Source organism: Camelus bactrianus, chromosome 27 (genome assembly GCF_048773025.1).
Source record: "Camelus bactrianus isolate YW-2024 breed Bactrian camel chromosome 27, ASM4877302v1, whole genome shotgun sequence".
NCBI lineage: Eukaryota > Metazoa > Chordata > Mammalia > Artiodactyla > Camelidae > Camelus > Camelus bactrianus.
Genome location: NC_133565.1, coordinates 36776065 through 36800482, shown reverse-complemented (window position 1 = coordinate 36800482; position 24418 = coordinate 36776065). Strand labels below are relative to the sequence as shown.

General features: G+C 45.9%; 1 protein-coding gene and 1 long non-coding RNA gene across 2 annotated transcripts in view; one reads left to right on the top strand and one right to left on the bottom strand.

The window, feature by feature from the left end:
• ANP32A (acidic nuclear phosphoprotein 32 family member A) overlaps nucleotides 1–4572 on the bottom strand; it is a 33814-nt gene extending 29242 nt beyond the window's left edge. Inside the window, exon 1 of the mRNA XM_010955331.3 lies at nucleotides 4432–4572. Coding sequence (XP_010953633.1) covers nucleotides 4432–4485 — 54 coding nt within the window. The 5' untranslated portion in view covers nucleotides 4486–4572. The remainder of the gene's footprint in view (nucleotides 1–4431) is intronic.
• On the top strand, nucleotides 1919–13832 carry LOC123616930 (uncharacterized). The gene is made up of 2 exons (XR_012502754.1): nucleotides 1919–2074; nucleotides 4516–13832. It is a non-coding gene; the product is annotated as an uncharacterized LOC123616930 (long non-coding RNA).
• Nucleotides 13833–24418: the final 10586 nt, after the last annotated feature.

The following is a 24418-nucleotide window of genomic DNA, read 5'->3' as shown; positions in this document are numbered from 1 at the left end:
CTCTCACAAGGTGGCACCATCTCAAGGCTGAAGAAGAGAAAGCTCTTCCCCACAGTATCTTACCAATAAGGGTGCTTCAGGGGAGCAGCAGACTGGCTGCAGTGACAGCTTCAAGCCTCGATCTCCTTGTGCGTACCGATCTCCTTGTGCGTACCGTAAGGACAGTAACAGCCTGCCTCCCAGGGCTGCGGAGGGGACTGAACCAGCTGCTGGGTGTCGTCCTCCTAGAACTGCGCCAGGCACAGCGTGGGTGCTGTGCAAGCAGCGGCGGCTGCTGCTGCTCTGAGCCCAAGAAGCTCCACGCTGCACCTCATGGCGCCCCAGTGTCTCTCAGAAAGTAACACTATCACAGACTGAGCACCCGAGGGCCAGATCAGGCCAGTTTTGCTACTGACCCATTAAATGGGATTATTACTCCAGTTTTACAAGTGAGGAAATAAGGATCAAGGAGGCAGGTTAAGCTAACCTGCCTGAGGTCACAAGGGCATGTTAACTGATCTTCCCTCTTTTGTGGCAGGAGAAATTCAAACTGAGGCCTGTGTGGCTTCACCACCCAGCTGCACTGCGAAGCCCCCAGGCTCAAAACTACCACCCACAGCAGCAATCCAGTAACAAAACATAACTGACTATTACTATGTAGAACTCATGCTCAATTTTCTGCCTCTGGACCCCTGGCAGGCCTGCATAAACTGGAGTCAACATCAGGCTTCTTGAACCCAATTAGGCAGTAAGTCAGTCTGGAAAACACCATGCGATGTATTCCAAAGGTCAAAGTGAAACCCGGCTTCCTGGCAGCTTTGGACGGGCACTGCCATGGAAGCCGGACTGCACGCAGACGTCCACCAGAGTTTAACCAGTGAGCTGCTTAACCAGCACCCATGTCAGCTTTTAAAAAGTCCCAGAGATGCTGGCGACACGATGCCTCGCCTGGCTCTGCAGTTAACAGGCACAAAGGCGATTAGAAAAAGACAACATTTACTTTTTTAAAAACAAACCTCACTCTCTACTCCTTTCGGTTTAGGGTTACATTTACTACAGTAGCTGCCTTTCCCTGGGCAAAAATAAAAGAGGGAGAGGCAGAGGAAGGGCGAGGGGCCCCCCAGCAGCCTGCAGGGCGCCGCAAACCCAGCTGAAACCCGAGCGCGACCTACCTTCCCGGAGCGCCCGGCCCCGGAGGGCGTTTCCCCGGCGCATCGGCTCGGCCCTCCGGGCGAGCGGCTGCTGTCCTGGGCTTCGGTCGTGTGCGCGACCCCCTCCCCTAAAGAAACCTCAAACTTAACCTCTCCCCCCCGACCCTCCTATCAATTCCGCCGAAAGAGCAAACACTCGGGCCATCCGCTCGTCCTCAGGGCCACCTTTCGCCAAGTCTAAAGAGCCCGCAGGAGCAAGGGCGAAATCCTGGCGGGGAGAGGGGCGCGGAGGCAGGGAGCGCGACGGGGGGGGGGGGGGCACCCGCAGGGAGCACGGCGCCCTCCCGGTGCAACGTCGCCGCGCAGCCCGGGGTGGCGCCTCAGGCCGCGGGCACCGGGAGCGGACCCCATCGGAGCCCAGGGGACAATGGGGGGGTCCCCGGAGAGGGCTCCCCCTGCTGCCTCCACGTCCGGCGCCGTCAGGGCGATAGCGCGAGTCTGCGCCCCCCCCCACACAGCGACAACAGCCGCGGTGACAAAATGGCAGCCCGGAGCCTGGCAGTCGTGCCACAGGCCAGCAGGGCCCTGGGGGCCGCCCCTACCCCCAATAACGCCTCGGCGTCCTTCGGGCTCGGCCTCGGACGGGCCCGACCGTTGAAAAACAATAATAAATAAAACACCTCGAGCTCCAGACCCGCTCGGAAGCCGACAGGTCCGCCCGGGGCCAGCCCGGCGCGCCCGCGCCCGCCCGCGCGCACGAGGCCCGCCGCCCGCCCCGCGCCCCGCGCCGCAGGGAGCCCGCGCCCGCACCCGAGCCCCGCGCTCGCGCCGGCCGCGTGGGGGAGGGGCGGGCGCGCGAGGCCGGGAAACATGGCTGCTCGTCCTATTTCGGCGTCGCGGCGTGGCCACCAGCCCCCGGATCAGAGCTGGGAGAGGCTCCGAAGGTGGGTGTGCGGGCCCCGGGGGAAGCGCGGCGGGGAGGGGCGCAGGGGGCGCTCTCCGGGAGCTATTTGTCTTAAGAACGTTTAAAAAAAACCCAGTTCGTCCTCCCCTACCTCTTTTGTCCCTCATTAGCTAGCTTTCTCCCCCCTCCCCAAACGGGCAGAAAGTGCCCCCGCCGCCCCCACCGCGCCCCACCCCGCCGCGAGGCAGGGGGCAGGCGTGTGGGCCGGGAGCCTCGGCGGCGAGGGGGCGAAGCGTGAGAAATCGCTCCCAGTTCGCGCGGCGCGCTCCCCTCCCCCAGCACACACTCGGGAAGTTTAAAGAGCCGGTTCGACCCGCTTTCGATCTCGCTCCCAGTTGGCTAGCAGCGGGGCCAGGGCAGGCCCGGCGAACCGCGCCTCCTCACCCTCCTGCGGCGACCCCGGCCCCTACTTGGCGCCCTTCCCCCTCCGCACAGGGGGCTTCCGGAAAGTACGCGGGAAGCCCGCGGCCCCGGCCCCCTCCCCCATCACCACACCCAGCCCCCGGGTCCTCCGGCCTGGGGTCCAAGCTGGGACGGAATCGGCCGGAGAAAGGCCAACAGCCGGCAAATTGTTCGCGGAAACTCCTGCGTCCTCCGGCGCGCACCCCCTCCCCGCCCTGCGCGCCATAAGGCACTGCACGTCTACAGTCCACAGCTGCGTTATGGTGGGGGCGGGGGGCACAAAAAGGATCTTGTTTTCAAAAGTCTCACTCAGGTTTGGGAGAGGAACTAGAGAAAAGAGGAAGCAAGGCCTGCCTCCGCCGGGGATTCGGGTTTTAACGGGCTGGCGGGGCGACAGGTCGGCGCACAGTGCTACCCAAACTCCCAACTCTGGAACCCTGACCACCGCAACTGGGCGGAGGGGGGTGGTCCTCCCGCCCGCGCTCCGCAGGTCCCGGGAGGCGCCACGAGGGGAACCGGCCAGCATCTCCGCCCAAGACCTGGGGGCTCCTCCGCTGAGTCGCCAACTCACATAAAACACTGTTTGAAAGCAAGAGGGAGACAGAAAGAAAAACGGGCGTTCGAGTAGCCCCCCCCCTCACCTTTCCCCTCCTTGGGGGTGGGCTTTCGCCGGAGACTCGCAGTTCCCATCCGTGTAAGTTTCCTCCGGCCGTACTCCCGCCGCTGCCCAATCGATAACGGCGACGAGGAGGCAGACTCCCATTCCGGAGCTGCGTGAGTGCTATGCCCGCATAAATCTGGACCCAGCCGATACCCACCACGGGCACCAGCTCCGGGCAGCTCGCGTCCGGACAAAGTTTCCCGGGCCGATCTAATAACCGGGCGCCGAACGGCTGCCAAGGAGCCCACCCTAGAGAAAGACGGGCCGGGGGTCGGCGTCGGGAGGCGCCAGGGCTCAAGGCTGGCGTCTTAGGGAGGCTGGAAGGAGAAGGGGCGAGGGGGGACCGGGACGCAGCCTTTGGGTAACTTGCAGCAGCGATCGCGCTAGGTGGGGAGGCGCGGGGATTATCTGTGCCTTTGCACGTTCGAAAATCCCTCCCCCCTCCTTCCAATTTATCCTCTGTTCAGAAGGAAAGGAAGGAACATCAGCATCTGGCCCGAAGGTGGGGTGGAAAGAGTGAGGGAGAAAGAGGAGGAGAGGAAGGGAGGCAGAGAAAGGGAGGGAGGGAGAGAAAGGGCGCGTTCACGAACACTACAAAGTTACAAATATGGCTCCCCCGTCTCTCGCCTCATCACTGCAAAGAAATGAAGACGCACTTTAAACTCGAGCCATTCCCAACTCCGCTGCAGCCCCCTCCCCACGCGCTCTCCCCAGGGGCCTCGGCCCACATTTATCAGAAACTAAACCGGACTCGCGAAGCCCAAAACTTATTGTGTGTGTGTGCGAGCGAGCGAGCGAGAGAGGGACAGGGAGAAAGGGAGGGGGAAGGCGCGGGAGGGGGGCGGAAGGGGGATTCATTTATAAAATATAAACCCCCCTTTTTTTGTTGTTAAATCCAGGAGGCAGCCCCTCTTCTCCTCCTCCCTCGTTAATCTTTCCCCCAGACGGAGTCACGGGAGCAGCGAGCTCAGAGGGCTATTTCGCCTCATTCTCTCCGACCCAGCGCGTGCGCCCGCCGGCCCCCGATGGGTGCACACTCGCACGCACACTCGCACACGCGGGAGCACACGCACAGGTAGTCACACCAAGGGCAGCGGCGGCGGCAGCCGGAACACGCTCGGATGGCATTGCAGCCCCCAACCCTGCAATTCATTTGCAGCCCGACCCCCAAACCCACGTCTCCAGGCTCCCCCCAAGAAAAAGTGCCTCCCCCAGCGCGCACACACACAAAGTAGGAGAATGGACCGACGGAGATATTTTTGGCAAATGCTCACATCAGAGGGCGTCCTGTTCCGCAGCTCTAAATGAATCCGTTTGTCCATTTCCATCTCTCGCGCTCTCTCTCTCTCTCTCTGCAGAGGCTCCCGCGCCGGCGGAATTCAGTCAATAAACCCCGAACCCACGGCCGCGCGTTTTAGGACTTTGAAGGCTCAACCAGCTCCGCTCGGTGCTCGAGCCCCCAGCACCCGCGGCGCACACTAACATGATCGCCGTGGAGGCGGGACCGGCGGCCCGCGGACGAGTGGCAGCAGCTTTGGCCAATCACCGCCGAGGGTCTCCGGGCACCAGCCAATGGCGGCGGAGGCGGCGGGGGAAGGGACCAATGGGCGGGCTGCGCAGCCGGCCAGGGAGGCTCAGCCATTTGGTTGTGGTGCCGGAGACGGACCCCTTTAGATTTCGGGGCGGCTGAGGAGCGCGGCGGCGGCTCGAGGCTGAGCGAGGGGGTGGGCGGGATGGCGGGGGAAGGGGGGACTGCGCCTGGAGGGCCGAGCCGTCGGCCGCGCCAGCCTGCCGCCGCCTCAGCGTTTGGCCGGGGGCGGGGCCGCAGGTGCGTTCTGCGAAGGGGAGGGCGCGGCCGGAGGGTCGGGGTCGGGTCCTCGCGGGGTCGCCCGGCTGCCCGCGCCGCAGCCCTGCGTGGTGGGCAGAGGCAGGCGGCCCTGGGCCTGGGGGCCGCGCGCTGCCCAGCCAGCGGACGAAGGGCCTGGAAAGAGGGGGAGGGGTCGAGGGTGCGGCGGGGGAGGGGCTGGTCATTTTCTGGGTCCCGCGGTGGGGCGCGCCTGCTGCCCGCGCGGCTCCTGCGGGGTTCCCACCCCGGGCTGCGCCTCCCGCCTCGGCGTGGTCCAGCCTTGGCCAGCGTAGCCCCTCGGATGCTTAAGTGAACAGACAGCCAGACGCGTCCACCTTTGGACGACTTACCTCCCGGGCTCGACCCTCTCCGTGGAGGGGCGTTTCAGTTTGCTGTCGTATAAGGTCAGCTTGGAAGGAGTGATCACCGAGAGGCACCCAGGATCTTGTTTAGTCAATTAATGAGTGAGGACCATGGACTAAAAATCGTAGTTGGATATTTTGAACATTAAAAGACGGAAAGGGCAGATGCTGGTAATTCCTCATTTTCTGGACCAGTCGTCATTTGTGGGCTTTATAGACGCACAGTTTATTTTAATCGTCCACCCGAGTCATTTGGTTCAATTTGGAGCACTTTGTACAAGTTTTACGGTTTGCTTGCTTTGGGTTTTCTTGAATCACGTTAGTTGTAAGAGACCTTAAAGCCTTAATTCCCACTTGGTTACGAATTTCTCATGGCCAGTGCTAGGACCTAAGTTGTGTACTTAGTTGGCTGCCTATGTTTGGTAATAAATCATGGGGATTGTTGTCAACGGGACAGATAGACCTCCACACAACGGTTTTTCGATCTTTATTTCTACACGTCTATACTCTTCCTCATACACTCCAAGGCAGTTCTTTTGGATACATTGTGTTTATTTTTCAAGGACATAGGTTCAGGGGAGAGAGAAACCAATATGTGTGTTGCAGATGTGAAATATTGTTACATAACACCAGTACAATTTCATTCTTGAACATACAGAGTTAGGAAATAAAAAGTGACAGAATGTAAATAAAAGGCACATATTGAATGTTTACACTGGGGAAGAAACTGTAATAACTTTAATATTGTAACCTGATGGGGTGCAAACGTGAAATCCTGCAACTAAACATTTTACTCAGTAAATTCTTATTGCAGATAAAATATTAAGTGGAATTTGATTAGTGATCATGTTTACTCTTTGAGTAGCTGGGAAACAAGTAGAAATGTAAAGTCATTGTTTTATTTCATCTGTATAAATAGCAGAGAGTAATTTATTTGACTGGTTGACTTAGCTGGCATTTCAGTCTTCCTCGATTTTGTTAATCTTATTGAAGTCAATTTGTGTAGTTGATATTCATTCTTTTTTAAATTGTATTGGCTTCGTTGTAAAGCACACAGGGACCCCAAATTACCTCTCTTCGCCAGAGTCAGTTGTTATTTCTGGATATGGTATTTCAGGTTGTTTCAAAACAGAGCTCTTCGTCACAAACACATTAAGCCAACATGATGTATAGAATTTGTGTAACACAGGAGTCCTGAAGTTTGTTTATGTTTTCTTTGGTGATAAATGCTCATCTTCAATTTAGAATTTTAACCACAGCTGAGTCCACACCGCTAGCAATGTGATATGGGACAGTGCCTTTGCAGAGAAGTAATCTCTTAAAAGCCACCCAGTCAGGTGCGGAGATGTTCCCCATCCAGCTCTGCTAAACGGAGGCAGATGGCTCACTCTGTTGCACAGAGACTGGAGAGGGTGACTTGGAAGCCCAAATCCCTATTAAAAGGCATGTACAGGAACAAATTGAAATTGAAAAAGTTGTGACTTGATTACTAGTTGAAATATTAAATGTAACAGTTTTCAGGTAACAGCTTTTATATTGGTATTAAAAATTTGAAAGAAGGCTTCGCTAGATGCCAGTCATTGCAGAAGTTGAAATATCCAAAAAGTGTATATAGCCAATTGAAAACTTCCCATCTTTCCAACAGACTTTGAAAGAAGAGATTTTTCTCTCACTTTCCCAAGTAGATTTGTCTGTAGTTTATTTCTCAGAACATTTTAGTGATTTTGATTTTTTTTTTATTATCAAAAGGAAATAGGAATATAGCTCAGCCAAAGCTGAGCCATTTGCCCCAGGCTGTTTAGCTAGACATCAGAACAACAACAACACTGCCCTTACATTCCCTGATTACAGAGGTGTTTTTTTTAAATTGCACTTCATTGTATGTTATAATGAATAAATGCCCTTGAATGGCTCTGAATATTGGAGATACAGTAAGAAAAGAAGCCCCGTATCAAGGAATCTTGGCTGAATTTTGGGGTGGAGTGGGAAAAGGATGAGTTCCTAACTCCTGAGTGATTCTACAGTGGAGTTAGGTCATGGAAGATACAGCGTCTGTAACCTCTGGAACAGGATTTGATTCACAGTGAGAAGAATGAATGAGATATAATTCAAAGGGTTGAGCCCCTAGGGAGAAAGATGGCCTTCAAGTAAAGAAAGATACCTTCCTTCCTTCTAGAATGTTTTCCTTCAAGAAGCATTCCAATGAGCAGCCTGCCCTGTTCTCTAAGAGGTAGACGCAATGGATGTCCTTAGCTTCTTGACACATTTTGGAAAGTACTGTTTTATGAATAACCCCCACTACACTGCTTCCATTACAGCTCGTTTGCCCATGTTTGGTCTCAGAGATGGAGACCCTCTGGTTAGCATCCTTCTTATGAGTCGAGTTAATGTATTCATGGTCCAGCTTTTTATTCTTCAGCTTAAATCACATGTCCTGGAACCTGGCCATAGTACTTTTTCACCTACATCATGGTTCTGCTGCCTGGACCCCAAAAGACAATGATATGGAAAGACTCCAGCTTAATTATGTTCTCTTTTGTCTTTCTATATAAATAGCTTTTAGAAATGTAGATTATTCTTTTTTTGAAATTCATTGTAGCAAGCATGAAGACTACTACTGCGTTTTGATTTGAATAACAAAGGCATGTTGAGGTCCAGTATTTAAAAGTTAACTATTCTTAATTCTCTTGCTTGATAAGGCATTGGATGATTTCATTTTTCAAATTATTGAACAGTTACTTTATCAGTGGATTGGTCATGGAGAAAAAGTACTGTCAGATGAAAATAGCCATTATATGTGATTTTAAAAATTAATAGTAAAAATAATAAAAGCAGCTTAAAGATAGTTTATTTTGAAAAGAAAAAAACCTGCCACCCACAGACTTGCTTGGAACTCACTCGGAACTTTGTGAGTCTGTTTCTTAAATATGTTTATTAAAGGTAATTTGGGGGTAGCAATAGGAGGAAAGTTGGTTTACCATTCACAAGGAAGAAAACCATAGCTATAAGCTCTTAATTTTAGTGTTAAAATATAGCTAAAAAGTTAAAAAAAATTCCTTAAAGGCAAATAATGGGATGAGGGGCCATAAAACAAGACAACTGAGGACAACCTAAGTAGAAAAATGAACGCAGTTAATTTAGAATCTATGAATTCATTTTCATCCACCTGGTGCTGAAGTTCGCCTCTAAGGAGAGAAGAGTGCTGCCTATTCAGGTACAAGAAGCAGAGATCTTACTTTCTAAGAACTTTTAACACATTTACTACCTGCAAAGAGTGTTTATAAGTTTCAGCGTACATAGTAAAATTGTCCTCTTGACGGCCTACTTTGCAATGGCCGTTATTATTTGTATCTATAAGTAATTATTGTGAAATATATATTCTGCAATTCTTGAATTGGAGATCAGTTTAATACATTCTGAGAAATTGGTAATTTTTAAATTATTTCTAGTGGAAATATTAGGTCCTCGGGAAAGTACAGCTGTACCTTAAACTCCCTCTGAAAATTCTGAATCCTAGCAACGTGTATATAAAATTACACATCCATTGAACGTAAGCAAGTGAGAGCCATGTGAGGACCCTTACGCAGCAGAGGAACACTGTCCTCTGAAATAATTTTCATGCCTTCTGTAGGAGGATTGTATCATTCCTACATCTATTTACTCAAAGGCAACTTGAGTAAGGGTGACAAATACTTTTTACTAGGCTGGACCAACTCAGCAGGTCTGTTCGTGCGCATGTGGAGAAGCAGTGCTGCAGAAGAGGCGGGACAGCAGGTGAGTAGCAAGCGTGTTGATCACAGGGTGGTAGCACTTGCAACAGCTAAAGGAAGAAGCAAAGGGTGTACTCGCGTCCTCGGGAGGGAAGTCTGGGCGAGCACGCACCAGAAGACGTCTGTCTATCTATCATCTATTTATTTATTTTTACAAATGTTCTCTATGGGCGATGAGGTGGCAGGGTTTTTTGTTTTTGTCTATGTTTTCTAAGTTTTTCAGTTAATAAATAATCTTTGCAATAAGAAAAAGTTATTTTAATGGAAAATATAGGTGTAGCAGATGTGGGTGTGTTTGTGCTAGTAGGAATTCTTAGTTGCAGACAGAAGAAACTTACCCTGACTGATACAAGCAGTAGGCAATTTCTTTTCTTTCTGTCTTTTTTTTTTTAGATTGAAGTACAGTCAGTTACAACGTGTCAATTTCTGGTGCACAGCACAATGTCCCAGCCATGCATATACATACACATACTCACTTCCATATTCTTTTTCATTAAAGATTATTACAAGGTATTGAATATAGTTCCCTGTGCTATACAGAAGAAATTTGTTTTTTACCTATTTTTGCATATAGTGGCTAACATTTGCAAATCTCAAACTCCCAAATTTATCCCTTCCCACCCCCTTTCCCCTGGTAACCGTAAGATTTTTTACTGCGGCTGTGAGTCTGTTTCTGTTTTGCAGATGAGTTCATTAGTGTCCTCTTTTATTCTTTTTTTTTAGATTCCACATATGAGTGATATCATATGGTATTTTTCTTTCTCTCTCTTGCTTACTTGAGAATGACTATCTCTCGGTCCATCCAGTAGGCAATTTCTTATAAGGCTATCAAAGACCCAAAGGACAAGGTACAGGAAAAGAGCAGGAAGTGGGACACTGGGCGACATGGAGCAGCCAAGATGGTACTCCAGGTAGTCTTCAGAGGGTCCCATGCCTTGGAAGTAATCCCTAGGCTGTGGGCTCTGCGCCCCTCCGTTGCTGCGAATGATCTTTCAGGAGCCTTCATTTTTGTGTCACCTCCTCAAGGTTCAGCGCCCTTGGCAGAAACATTTGCAGATGCCCCAGCTGTCAGGGGAAAAGATCACCGGCCCCCTCCAGCTCCTACAGTGGGGTGTGCGACCCTGCCCCCCATCTGTTTCAGGATTCTGCCCACGCAGAGTATTCTGGTGCTAAATGACCAAAAGCAAGATCCACGGGAGTGCTCTGACTAAACAGCTCTGTGAAGGGTGCCTAGCACTCCTAACTAGCCCGGTCCGGGCTCCTCCCCGCTCTCTGCTGCTTACCTGGAAGATCTGCATGGTCTGAGTGTTTGTGTGCCTCCCCTCGACAGTTCACGTGTTGAAACCCTAATCCCGACAGTGTCGGTCTTGGGAGGTGGGGCCCCTCCTCCAGAGGTGACCAAGTGAGGTGAGCCCTCGTGACTGGTATCTGTGCCCTTGCTGAAGGGGCCCCGCAGAGCTCCCTAGCCTTTCGGCCCAGGGCCTGCGAGGACACAGGGAGAGGCATGCAGCCCGGAAGCCGTCCCTCACCCGACCGTGTGAGCGCCCAGCCTCGGACTCCCAGCCCCCAGAGCTCTGAGAAGTAAACATCTCTTTCATTATAAACCACCTGATCTGTGGTACTTCGCCATAGCAACCCAAACAGACTAAGACAAGACCGCGTCACTTCTCCAGAACCCACCTGAAACAGAGCTAATATCTGAAAGCTTTAACTTCCTCTCGTTGCCTCCCTCTCCAGACCCTGGGCCAGAAGAAGCAATGTGTTATTGTTGGTGTCAATGCCACACTTAACAAAGCAGAGCTGGTAATAACTTTAAGACTTTGAGAAGAAGGAGGATCCCCAGCAGAGATAATTGGTTTTAAACTACAGGGAATTTAGTCCTAAGGGCTATGCTAAAGATAGGAGTAATCTGCGCCTTGTATTTCACGAATAAATGCAGAGATCTCTGGACATCAAGTGATGTCAGATCCTGAGGAGTGAGGCTCACTGCTGGTGGTTTCCGCCTCCTGCTGGAGCACGTGTTCAGGCTCGAGTGCAGAACTAAGCCAAGGGTGTGAGAGGGAAGTGGGCAGTGGTCACAGGCCCAGTAGGGTTCACAGAGGGATGCAGTCACTCTGCGGACCGACGATTTTGAAGAAAAAACGCTGATGGTGTAAGAAATGCCGAAAACGCAAACACATCAAAGAGGCCCGTATTCCTGGGAGCAGAAAGGAAGGTCGTCGAGGACCTGCTGGTAGAAAACAGAACAGTCTTGGGACACTGTCCTTTCTCTTGCCCCTTTCCTTGCAGGTCACTTCGTTTAAATTGCTTTTCAGCTGGAAAAAGCGAGTGATACCCTTGCAAGGACTCTAAGTAGTGTTCCAGAAATTCAGCTGTTTTCCAGTTCTATTTCTACAGCGACTGAGGCGTGGTCTCATTGTTACAGATGCAGTAACTTCCCTCCTGAGGTGCAGAGTCTGGTGTTGACATCACAGTGCTCTTCGAGATCAAGTGTTTTAGTAGAATTTAACTCTTTGTCAGGTGATTTAATGAAAGCTGTTTCAGATTGCTAATTATTCAACAAAATCCATTTCCTCTTCTTCCCTGGGCACAAAGGTTGACTGTGCTTCCCAGCTGCCCTTGCAGTTAGGTTGGGTCACGTGACTGAGTTCCAGCCAGTGTTGCCACTTCCAGGGCTGAAATCTCAAAGGCATGCTGACTGAGATGGAAGTGACAGAGGGCCGACCATGGGACTTAAGTATCTGCAGAGTTGGTATCTGTAGCTGGTCCTGAACCAGTCCCCCATGGACACCAAGGGACGACTGTGTTAGGTTCAAGTACATAATGAAGAAAAGATCATTGTAAGGGAGTCTGTATAAATGACATGCAAGTACATCTCACAGTAGGTATAAAATAAATACTTGATTTCTCATCAAGAAGTGAACCTCCCTCCCAAGCTCCAGACTGACATTTCAGTTGTCCAAGGGACATTTCTAAACAGCTTTCCTACAGGAACATCTGCAGAGCATTTCCAAGCTGAGATTATGTATATGTATGTGTGTAAGTAAATGCTTTGAGCACAGTGGACACTCTATTTTTAAAGTCCGTTTGAAACACATGACTTTCATCTTCAGTGTCGCGTAAACGGCAGTAGGGTGCTTGGGAAGCAGGGATTGGTAAGGCACTTCTCTATTCTCTCCAACATGAGGGAAACAAAAATAAAGTCTTATTTCTGTGACCATCACACAGAAGCTTTTCAACTATAAAGTTTTCATTTTAGACTCCCACTCAGGAATCGTCTTTTACTTTAGGCTCCTACTCTGGGATTGGATCATCTTAAAGGACAGTTTGTAGGGAGATGGGGTTACAGAGCTCCCTAATCTCGTGTCTGTGCCAGCTTTCGTGAAGGTCCACAATATTTATTCCTTTGGGTTTTACATTCATCAAAAAGCAGGAAAGAATGAGATGGCAACACTCAAAGACCTGAAGCCATAAAATTTCTGTAAGAAAATACAGGGGGTAAACTCCTTGACATTGGTCTCGGGAGTGATTTTTTTTTTTTTGGATTTGACACCAAAAGCAAAGGCAACAAAATAAAAAATAAACAAATGAGACTACGTCAAATTAAAAAGCTGCACAACAAAGGAAACTGTCAACAAAATGGAAAAAGCAACCTACAGAATGTGAGAGATCTGCAAATCACGTATCTGACAAGGGGTTAAAATTCAAAATTTATAACCAACAATTCATGTGACTCAATAATAACAGCAACAAAAAGAATCTGATTAAAAGAATGAGTAGAAGAACTGAATGGACATTTTTTTCTAAAGAAGACATGCAGATGGGCCAACAGGTACATGAAAAGGCACTCAACATCCCCAGTCACCTGGGAAACGCACAGCGAAACCCAGTGAGCTGTCATCTCACACCTGTTAGAATGTCTGTTACTGAAAAGACAAGAGTTAACAAGTATTGGCAAGGATTTGGAGAAGCTGGACCCTTCGTGCACTGCTGGTGGGGATATACATTGGTGCAGCCACTGTGGAAAACAGTATGGAGCTTCCACAAAAGATTAAAAATAGAGTTACTGTGTGATCCAGCAATTCCACTCCTGGGTATATACCTGCAGGTGAAAAATCACTATCGAAATGATATCTGCATGTTCATTGCAGCATTGTTTCCCAAAGCTAAGGTATGGAAACAATCCAAGTGTGCATTGATGGATGATGAATAAAGAAAATGTGAGATACTAAAAAAAAGGAAATTCTGCAATTTATAACAACGTGAACTGACCTTGAGGGCATTATCCTAAGTGAAATAAGTCAGAGAAAGACGAATCCTGTATGATTCTGACATACAGGTGGAATCTTAAAAAAACTGAACTCATAGGTACAGAGAACAGATTGATGTTGCCAGAGGTGGGGGGTGGGGACATAATGCACAGCATGGTGACTAAAATTGGTAACACTGTATTGTGTATTAGAAAGTTGCTAAGAGAGTAGGTCTTAAAAGTTCTCATCACAAGACAAATGTAACTGTTTGTGGTGATGGATGTTAACTAAGAGTATTGTAATCATTTTGCAGGATACACATAAATCATCATGTTCTGCACCTTAAACCAACACAATGTTATATGTCAGTTATATCTCAATAAAACTGGGGAAATCTTTAAATTTTTTAAAAAAGAAAAGATGAGATAGTGAAGCTCATCTGTTTTACCTGAAGGAAGGCTGAGCACTTGTACCTCTGTGTTCTGACTCTGACCTAAAAGATCTAACTCTTTGTCTGTAATGCTCTGTAAATATGAAAATCAACACACACGTGTTTTAGTTTCACTCTAATTATATGAACAGGAAATTCAGCAAAGATTAGAATTAATATACTTTATTAAGCTATTAACTGTTTACAGGAGGCATGAAAATAAAGGACAGAACTCTATAAAAATATAGGACTTTCGGTTTGGAATTTCAGTGGGAGCATCTGGAAAGAGGATCTTTTTTTTTAATTTTTTTTTTTCCAATTGAGTCTTTTTAAAAAGAATTTTTTTTTATTCATTCACTCATTCATTTTTTGGTGGGGGGAGGTAATTAGGTTTCCTTATTTATTTACTACTAGAGGAGGTGCTGGGGGTTGAACCCAGGACCTCGTGCATGCTAAGCATGTGCTCTGCCACTTGAGCTACACCCTCCCCCCTGGAAAGAGGATCTTTTGCTTAGCCATGCACTGCAGCTAGAGATAAGAGAAACATGGTTCCTTGAATTCATTCCTTTTAAAAAATGACCCTCTTGATTTCCAGCTCTGGTTATGATGGAGCACCTGACATTGGGCTCCCCTCCGTGCTGTGCACAAGAAAAGCTAGCTTAACTGTGTAAACCAGTGATTACAGGCGCTGGACAGCAGCCAAGGCAGAAGAGGGAAGCACGTGAGGCCAGCTTCATGCTGGTCCCAGCAGAGAGGCAAGGCCCAAGCGAGGAACACCAGGGGCTCTGGGCAGAGGAAATGGGGACCGGAGTTCGGGCCTGCTGATCCGGCTGGATGTAGAGGGCAGGCGCCGTAGAGGAGGGGGCTGCAGAGAAGAACCCCTGCAAAAGTGTGTAAAAATCCCTCCTGGGCACTTGGCCCGCTGCTGAGACGTGCGTGAGCGGCAGACTCCCAGAGACCTAGCAGAGAACAGTTTCTGGGAGGCTGGTGGCTGAACAGAGATTCCAGAGGTCTCACACTATGGTGAGACGTGCGGGGTTAGGCCCAGCCTACGCAGAAAGTGTGAGCCCTCACAAACCCCTAGGCATTAATGGGGATCCAGAGAGGCCACATCCTAGCTGGAGAACCATGAACTAGCAGTGTTACCGATATGATTAAGGACTAAACGTAAACAGACACTTGCTGCCAGAAGAAGGTTCAAACACAGAGGAAGACAGTGCAACCCAGGGTCCCTTCAGTCTGTGAGCCACGGTCCTAACCAGCGGACACACACATGCAACCAGCCGCTGCGCACGCAGAGAAAAAGCAACCAGGTCATCATTGAGTAGTAAAAGAAGCAGTCCCAGAGTTGACCCATGTATTAGTTATCGCACAAAACCTTTAACTACACTTAGTATGTTAAAGAAATTGGAGGAAAAGAAGAACTTCATGGATAAAAGAGTACTTCAGTAGTGAACTTAAATCTATGAATAAGAATCAGATAGGCGTTTAGGAATGCAGATTGAAATCTGAAAGTAGGAACTAGTTGAATGGTTTCAGCATGAGTCTAGGCTCAAAGATAGTCACAGAAAATACTTAGACTGAACACAGAAGGAAAAAAGTACTTGAAAAAGAGTAAATATGAGGGAGATTTGGGGCACAGGCAAAAGGTTTAACATCCACGTGACCTAAGCCCCGAGAGGAGCGGAGAGAGACAGGACATGGCAGTACTTGAAGAGTGATGGCCGAGGATTCCCATAACCTAGTGCACGATAAAGCTCACACATTCAGCAAGCTTCACAAACACCAAACAGGAAAACCGCACTGAAGGACTCCATCGTCAAACTTCTGAAAACTTGAGATGTAAAGAAAATCTTTAAAGTAGCCAGAAAAACCAAAACCAGTATCTCCTGGGGAAACTATCATAAAAATAACAGTTGATATCTTAACAAAAATCTATTGAACCTGAAAGACAATGAAATGGCATCTTTAAATTGCTAAAAGGTAAAACAAACAAAAAATCCTGTCAGCCTTGAATTCCACACCAAACAAAACAAAACAACAAAAACCAGCTCAAATATGAGAGTTAAAAAAAAAAGGTTCTCAGATAAAAAAGAGCTGCAAAATTGTATCCCAGCAGGCTTACAGGATTAAAAAAAAGTCCTAAAGGAGTTTGTTCAGGTTAAAGGCAAATGATTCTGCATGATCACGCTGAGTAAATACAAGACTACTGACTGCTGACAATAATAATAAATATTTGTGGGGTTTATGACATAGGGAACAAAATACATAAAATCAGTGAAAAATATGTGTGTGGAGCTAAACGGAGATAAATTGTTATAAGACTCCTGCTTTATTTGTGACAATGACAGGTTCACTGTAATAAGTTAATAATACACTTTGTGAATTCTAGGATTAGATGCTGAAAACCTGACAGTAAAATGAAAACAAAAATGATAAAGTGGAATATTAAAATACTTGATTAATGAAAAGAAGGCATGGACTGGGAGGGTACAGCTCAGCAGGGGAGCATGTGGTTAGCATGCAGGAGGTCCTAGGTTCAATCCCTAGTACCTCCATTAAAAAAATAATAATAAAAGAATTTTTTTTTAAAAAGAAGGCACGAAGGGAGGAAGAAAAGAACAGATGGGGAAAATAGAAAACAAATAGCAAGATAGTAGACTTAACTCCAACTTAATTATTTCATAATTAGAGTGAGTGTAAGTGTAAGGGGACAAAGCACCCAATTAAAAACACGGATGGTAGAAGATTTAAAAAAAAAGACCCAGTTATATGCTGCTTACACAAGACATTGCAAAATACACCAAAGTATGAAAACACAAGTAACACGAACATCATGTGACAGGATGAATTAAATATGTCATTTAAACAACTAACCAAAGAAAGCACATATGATTACATTAATATAATCAGATATAATCAAGTAATCAGAGAAAGTAAACTTTAAGCCAAGAAGCTATTACTTGAAACAAAGAAATTCCATATTGATAAGTTACCTCAGCAGAAAGCAATAATAATGCACCTAAGAATACAGCTTGAAAACGCATAAAGCAGTTGACCAAATAAAAGGACAGACAGATCCACAGTCGTATCTGGAGAACCCAGCACAGCTTTCCTGGTAACTTACAGAACAATCAAAAACTAAAATGCGGACTATCCGAGCAACACTGTTCAGCCTGTCTTACCTACCTGATCAGTGTTTATAGACTACTACACCCAGGTATACAGAGTACACATTCTCTTCAAGTACAAGTAACATTTATCAAATAAAACATAACAACCCATAAAGCAAGTTTCAACACATTCCAGAGGCTTACAGTCATGCAGTGTATTGCTGCTGACCGCCACAGAAGTAACTTAGCACATACTAACAGAACTGTAACTTCAAAGGATTTAGAGATTAAGGAAAAAAGCTTCAAGAATAATCCAGTAATCAAAGCAGTAATTACAATGGAAATTATAAAGTAAACTGAGCTGACTATAAAGGAAATGCAACCTATCAAAATGTGTGGGTGCAGTTAAAGCAATACTTAGAAATAAATTTATGGATCTAAATACTTACATGAGAAAAGAATGGTTGTAAATCAATGATAAGTTCCCAATACAAGGAGTTAGAAAAAGAACTTTTAAAAAATCCGAAGGAGGCAGAAGAAGGAAAATAATAAAAATAAGGGCGGAAACCAACACAACAGAACATGCTCCTATAACAGTGTATGTATGCAGCCAAAAGAAACGTAGGGGGTAAAAAGCCCTAGCGAGACTGAATAAGAAAAAGAAAATGCACGCGCGCACACACACGCACACACACCCACACACACACACACACCCTAGTATCAAGAATGAGGTGATACTATGAATAACTTTGTGCCAAATGTGAGTATTTCGATGAATGGACAAATTCCTGGAAAAGCACGATCTACCAAAACACAGGCAACAAGAACAGAAAGTCCAAGCAGCCCCGTAGCAGTCAGACAAGCGGGCAGCAAACCTATCCAATGACGAATGTCTCTGCAAAGTGAACGCCAAGCACAGGCGGCCTCACGGGTGAAATCTGCCACACGTACTGAAGAAAGGGTATTAATTTACACAATTCTTTCGGTAAATAGGGGATAAGAGAATATTTCCTAATGCATTTATGAACTAAGCATCAGCTGGATGTAAAACTTTATAAGGATGCTACAAAAAAGGAAAATCGCAGACCAGTACCATTCACGAACATGGGCACATGTCCCTAAACAGAATTTAGCAAGTGAGGTCTGTTCCAGGGCAGCCAGGGCGGGTGAACGTGAGACAGTCAGTCAGGAAATCTGCCGCAGCGGGAAGGTGCAGGTGGAGACCCACGTCCTCCTCTCAGTAGATTCAGGAAAGTCGCTCAGCAAGAGCAGGCGTTCGTTCGCAACTCGAGCACCGTGGCCTGGCGGGGCAGGAGCTTCTTCAGCCCAATAAAGGAGATCCCGCAGCTGGCACTGGGTGGCTGTGGTGCAATGTGGAGAAATATGGCCTAAAAATCAGGAAAAGGCAAGGATTGTCACTGTTCCCACTTCTGTTTGACGTTTAATTGGAAGTCCTAGCCAATGTTATAAAGCACGAGAATGAAATGGGTATACAGATTGAAAAGGCTGAAGTAAAACTGTCTTTACTACAGACAATATGATTATTTACATTGAAAATTCTTTAAATCTATGAAAAATCCTAAACCTGAAAAGTAAATTTAGGAACATTGCATGATACAAGGTTAATATACAAAAATCAACCGTATTTGTATATGCTACAAAAAAACAATTGAAAAAATGAACTTTAAAAATGCAACTTAAAAACAGAGTATTTGGGAGTAAATTTGATAAAAGATTTGCAAGACATTTATTCTGCAAACTGTAAATCATTATGAGGAAATTTAACAAAGCCCTAAATGAATGGTGATATATAGTGTTCATGAAATAGAAAATTTGATATTATTAAGGTGCGGTTTTCCCCAGTTTCACCTATAGATTCAACATAATCCTAATCAAAATCCCAAGCAACATTTTTATAGCTAATCAGCAAGCTGATTATAAAATTTATATGGAAATCCAAAGGACATAGCAAACACAATCTTGAAAAAGAACAAGAGTGGAGGACTTACACCACCTAATTATTCTGCGACAGCAATCAAGGAGACGGGCGTGCTGGTTTACTAGTGCACTGCAGATTAATGGAATGGAATAGAGTGCAGAAAAAAGTTCACGCATATATGAGAACTGATCTTTGACAAAATATATGAGGTCATTCATCAGGAAATGAAGATCTTTTTCAACCAAAATGTGCTGGCACAACTGGATAACTGGATATGGAGAAGGTAACCGTGGCCTCTGTCTCACAGCATTCACAAAACTGAGATGGATCAGAGATCTAAACAAAGTCTAAGCCTCTAAATTTTTCTTAAAAGAAAACATACAGGAATATCTCCATGAATTTGAGCTGGGCAAATATTTCAGATGGGACACAAAAGATAGTAGCCATAAGGTTTAAAACTAATAAATTAGATTTAATAAAAAGTAAACATTTCTGATCATCAACATCATTAAGAAAATAAAAAGAAATGCCAGAGAGTGGATGAATGCATTTTCAATACATACATTGAAAAAGGACTTGGATCCAGACTGAACAATCCCTACAAAGCAGTAAGGCAAAGAAAAAGCAGCGTATAAATGGGCAAAAACCTCAAACAGACGCTGGACAAAAGAGGGCATGCAAATGGCAACTAGCACATAAAAGAAGCTCATTAGACAGCAGAGATATTCAAATTGAAAACAATTCTCTAGGATGCCCTTTAGAATTACTAAAATCTAAAGGAATGACAGTAGTTCCACACCTCTGCCTCTTTCCCCTTCTTCCCCGCTTCCATTCCTTTTCCAGATGCTTCAGCCGGAGGCCAGCACGTGGAGCAAAGCCAGGCTGGTGCTGCGTGGAGTTCTGTGTGGAGGGACAGCCACGAAGGGTGAGAACGGTGCCCCAGCTGGGCAGGGAGGCAGCCACGTTCAGGGACAGGCCCACATGTTATACCAGAGCATAAGCAAGGTGAGGCGGGTGCTGACACAGAAGGAAACCCAGTGGTAGATGTCAGAGCTTGAACAGGAGAGCAGAGGGTCCATATGGGAGACAACTCAACACGGGAGTTCGGGCCTGAGCGGAGTGAGAAGGGGGTCCGTGTCAGTGTGGTCCTGCGTGGAGAGTCAGAGCCTAAGGGGACTGAGGAGGTCATCCACTTGGATGGGAGGCCCAAAGCAGGAGTGTAGAGCCTGAGCGAGGAGAGCAGGGTGTTCGGTGGAGGAGTGATCGGGAGAGGAGTCCCAGAGAGTAAGCACAGCGAGCGGGGGGGTGGTCACATCGGGGACACGAGACATTGGCTCCATTCAGCGTACTGACCCAGTAAGTACACAGGATGAGGGTAGCACACGTCGGAGAGAGGAGCTGCGGTTTTGTAGAGGGAGGAGACCAAAGTGAGCCCTGTGAGTTGGACTGGAATTGGAAGAACTGGTGTGGACTCACGGTTTCCAGCACACGCAGAGAGCCATGGAAGTGAGCAAAGACGTAAGTGTATGTGTTCGGTGTGTGTGTTTCTACCCATCACATATTCCCTGTTTCTCTCCTGAGAAAGGCAATGGGAGCAGTGACGTGCTAATGGCAGTGAGCACACTAAGTGCCTAAATCTTGGTTTCTAAACACCATTCTCCATTAAAAGAAACTAAGGCTTTTTGGAGAAATGGCTGATTCCAGGGCTAGGCAGGAAAGGTTCAAGGTGATCCTCAACGTTCTTATTCCAGAAAGCAGAAAACTGTTTCAAGAATGGTAGGGAGATGTCAAAAGGGCGCAGAAGCCAGCTTGCAGGGCCAAGTCTGGTACAATTTGAGCATCAAAATAATGATAGATTATTACCCACTGAAGAACACGGGAAACCACAAGTTCACACAGATATAAGTGAATGTGAGCAAAGCGAAAGTTTGGGAAGCCGTGGAATAGTTACTTAATATCCGAGTCTTCCCCACAAATGCATAAATTACAAGGGAAAATAATAACTTCATAGTGAGGAAGACTTGCAAACTGTTCAAATGATCAAAATGAACATTATCAGTTAGGGGATAAATTAAAGTCGTGTGCCTTTTATGGTAATCTTGCCAAAGATGTATAACCTGAATGTAATTATGAAGAAAGATCATTCAACAATATAATTGGCATGGAAACTTCAAAACTTTAAAAAAGAAAACCTGTGATCTCCAGAATATATAAGCAGCTCATACGACTTAATAAGAAACAACCAAACAACCCAATCCAAAAATGGGCAAAAGACCTAAACAAGCAATTCTCCAAGGAAGACATACAAATGATCAAAAGGCACATGAAAAAATGCTCAATATCACTAATTATCAGAGAAATGCAAATCAAAACTACAACGAGGTATCACCTCACACCAGTCAGAATGGCCATCATTCAAAAATCCACAAATGACAAATGCTGGAGAGGCTGTGGAGAAAGGGGAACCCTCCTACACTGCTGGTGGGAATGCAGTTTGGTGCAGCCACTGTGGAGAACAGTGTGGAGATTTCTCAAAAGGCTAGGAATAGACTTACCATATGACTGAGGAATCCCGCTCCTGGGCATATATCCAGAAGGAACCCTACTTCAGGATGACACCTGCACCCCAATGTTCATAGCAGCACTATTTACAGTAGCCAAGACACGGAGACAGCCTAAATGTCCATCAACAGATGACTAGATAAAGAAGATGTGGTATATTTATACAATGGAATACTATTCAACCATAAAAACTGACAACATAATGCCATTTGCAGCAACATGGATGCTCCTGGAGAATGTCATTCTAAGTGAAGTAAGCCAGAAAGAGAAAGAAAAATACCAAATGAGATCGCTGATATGTGGAATCTAAAAAAGAAAAACAAAAACAAACAAACAAACAAACAAAAACAAAGCATAAATACAGGACAGAAATAGACTCATAGACAGAGAATACAGACTTGTGGTTGCCAGGGGGGTGGAGGGTGGGAAGGGATAGACTGGGATTTCAAAACTGTAGAATAGATAAACAAGATTATACTGTATAGCACAGGGAAATATACAGAAAATGTTATGATAACTCAGAAAAAAATGTGACAGTGAGTGTGTATATGTCCATGAATGACTGAAAAATTGTGCTGAACACTGGAATTTGACACAACATTGTAAAATGATTATAAATCAAAAAATGTTAAAAAATTAAATAAAAAACAAAAAAACAAAGCATAAATACAAAACAGAAATAGACTCATAGACATAGAATACAAACTTGTGGTTGCCAAGGGGGTGGAGGGTGGGAAGGGATAGATGGGATTTCAAAATTGTAGAATAGATAAACAAGATTATACTGTATAGCACAGGGAGATATACACAAGATCTTATGGTAGCTCACAGAGAAAAAAATGTGACAATGAGTATATATATGTTCATGTATAACTGAAAAATTTTGCTCTACACTGGAATTTGACATAACATTGTAAAATGATTATAAATCAACTTAAAAAGTGAAAAAAAAAAAACCTGAGAACAGTTCCAGGTTGATGAAGACTAAAGAAATTGGACAATTAAATGCAACAGATTCTTGTTGAACTGGATCCTTTTACTAGAAAGTACATTACTGGGACAACTGTTGAACCTCGAACAGCGCCTGAGAATTAGAGGGCTGTGATGCAGCAGTGTTACCTTACTACTCATGATGGTCATGGAGGAAGATGTCCCTGCTTGTATTAAATACACACTAAAGAATCTGGGGGACCAGGTTGGCCACTTTTTCTAAAATGCTGAAAGAGAAATACTCTTTGGTGGAGGAGGGTATAGCTCAGTGGCAGAGCACATGCTTAGCATGCACGAGGTCATGGGTTCTATCCCCAGTACCTCCATTAAATAAAAAATAAACCTAATTACCCGCCCCCCCAAAAACAAATTATTCTTTGTACTGTACTTGTAACTTTTGTGATTGTGCTTTTTAAAAAATATTAAAATTATATGACACACACACAAAGATAATACCAAGTGTTGGTAAGGATGTAGAGCAGCTGCCCCACACTACTGGTGGATGGGTAAATGGCACAACCACTTTGGAAAACTATATGTCAGTTTCTTATCAAATTAAAGTTACACCTACCCTATTCCACTGAGAAGTTACTAGGGCCACAAACGGGCTTGTACTAGAATGTTCTTGGATTTATGTGACACAGTCCCAAACTGGAAAGAACCCAAATGTCCATCAATAAATGAATGGATAAGTTGCTGTTTATCCACACAATGGAATACTATTCAGCAATATTTAGGAACTGTTGACGCAACAGCATGGTTGAATCTCAAAAGAACTATGTTGAGTGAAAGAAGCCAGACATAAATAAGTTTATACTTATGATTGCATTTATATGAAGTTGAAGAAGAGTCAAAGCTTCGGGGAAATGGGGATGGACTGGAAAGGGGCGAGAGGGAACTTTGCGGGAGTAGAAATGTTTTATATCTTGACTGGATGGAGATTATGGGAGTGTATATAGTTGTCAAAACTCATCAAACTATATACTTAAAATCTATGCATATTATTTGTAAACTTCAACTTAAAAGGCTAATTTAAAAAATTCACTGATTTATCAGCAGTGCTTATGCCTAGGCAGTAGGATTCTTTCTCTTCCCACATTATGTATTTCTGAAGTGTTTGAAGGTTTTTCAACAACCATGTCTTTATTTAAAAGAGCCACATTTAGAATCTAAAAAATATAATTACATGAAACTAGCATTTGCCCATAGGGTGCTCAAGCAACTAGTTGTCTTGGGGGGGGAGGGGGGAATTAAGTTAGATCTACTCCTTTAAAAATATACCCCCGAAAAAAGTTCAGGTAAGTCAAAGCATAAAACCAAGCCATAATTTAAAATCGAGCCATAAATAATAGCAGATAGAAGTTGATACTTATCTGATTTCTGAATGGCAAATAAACTATTCAACACAATGTTAGGAACTCTAAAGGAATCGATTTCTGCTACATAAAAATATTGCTATATAATAAAATATAAACAAAATTAAATGCAACAGGAAGTTCGGGGATTTATAAAAACATAACATTTGACAGATTTATAGGCAAAGTATGTGAATTCTATAAAGGACGGAAGAATAGAGGAAAGGAAGGAGGGAAAGAGGAGGAAAGGGAGGGGAGGGGAGGGGAGGGGAGGGGAAGGGAGGGAAGTCAGGAAGGAAGCGCGGGAAGGGGGCGGCGGCGGGAGGGAGCGCGGCAGGCTGATGCGCGCGCCAGTGAAAAGTGACCCTGAGCGGCCACGCACCCAGCAGCGCGCGTCACTCCGCAGCCCAGCCGCTGGGGGCGGGCGTGAGCGGCCGGGCGGGTTCCTGGTCGCCACGTGCGGCGTGCGCGCTGCTGCGCTTCTGGAAGCCGGGCTAGCGATGTGCGTCAACAATCTTCACTGCACTTTCACCGTTTGAATCAGAAATGTCTCTTTGGAATCCGTCTAAAGGAAGTAGTGAACACGTCACTCTTTTCAGGATTATTCCTAACAGCCAAAACATACATAAACAAAAATAACCCAA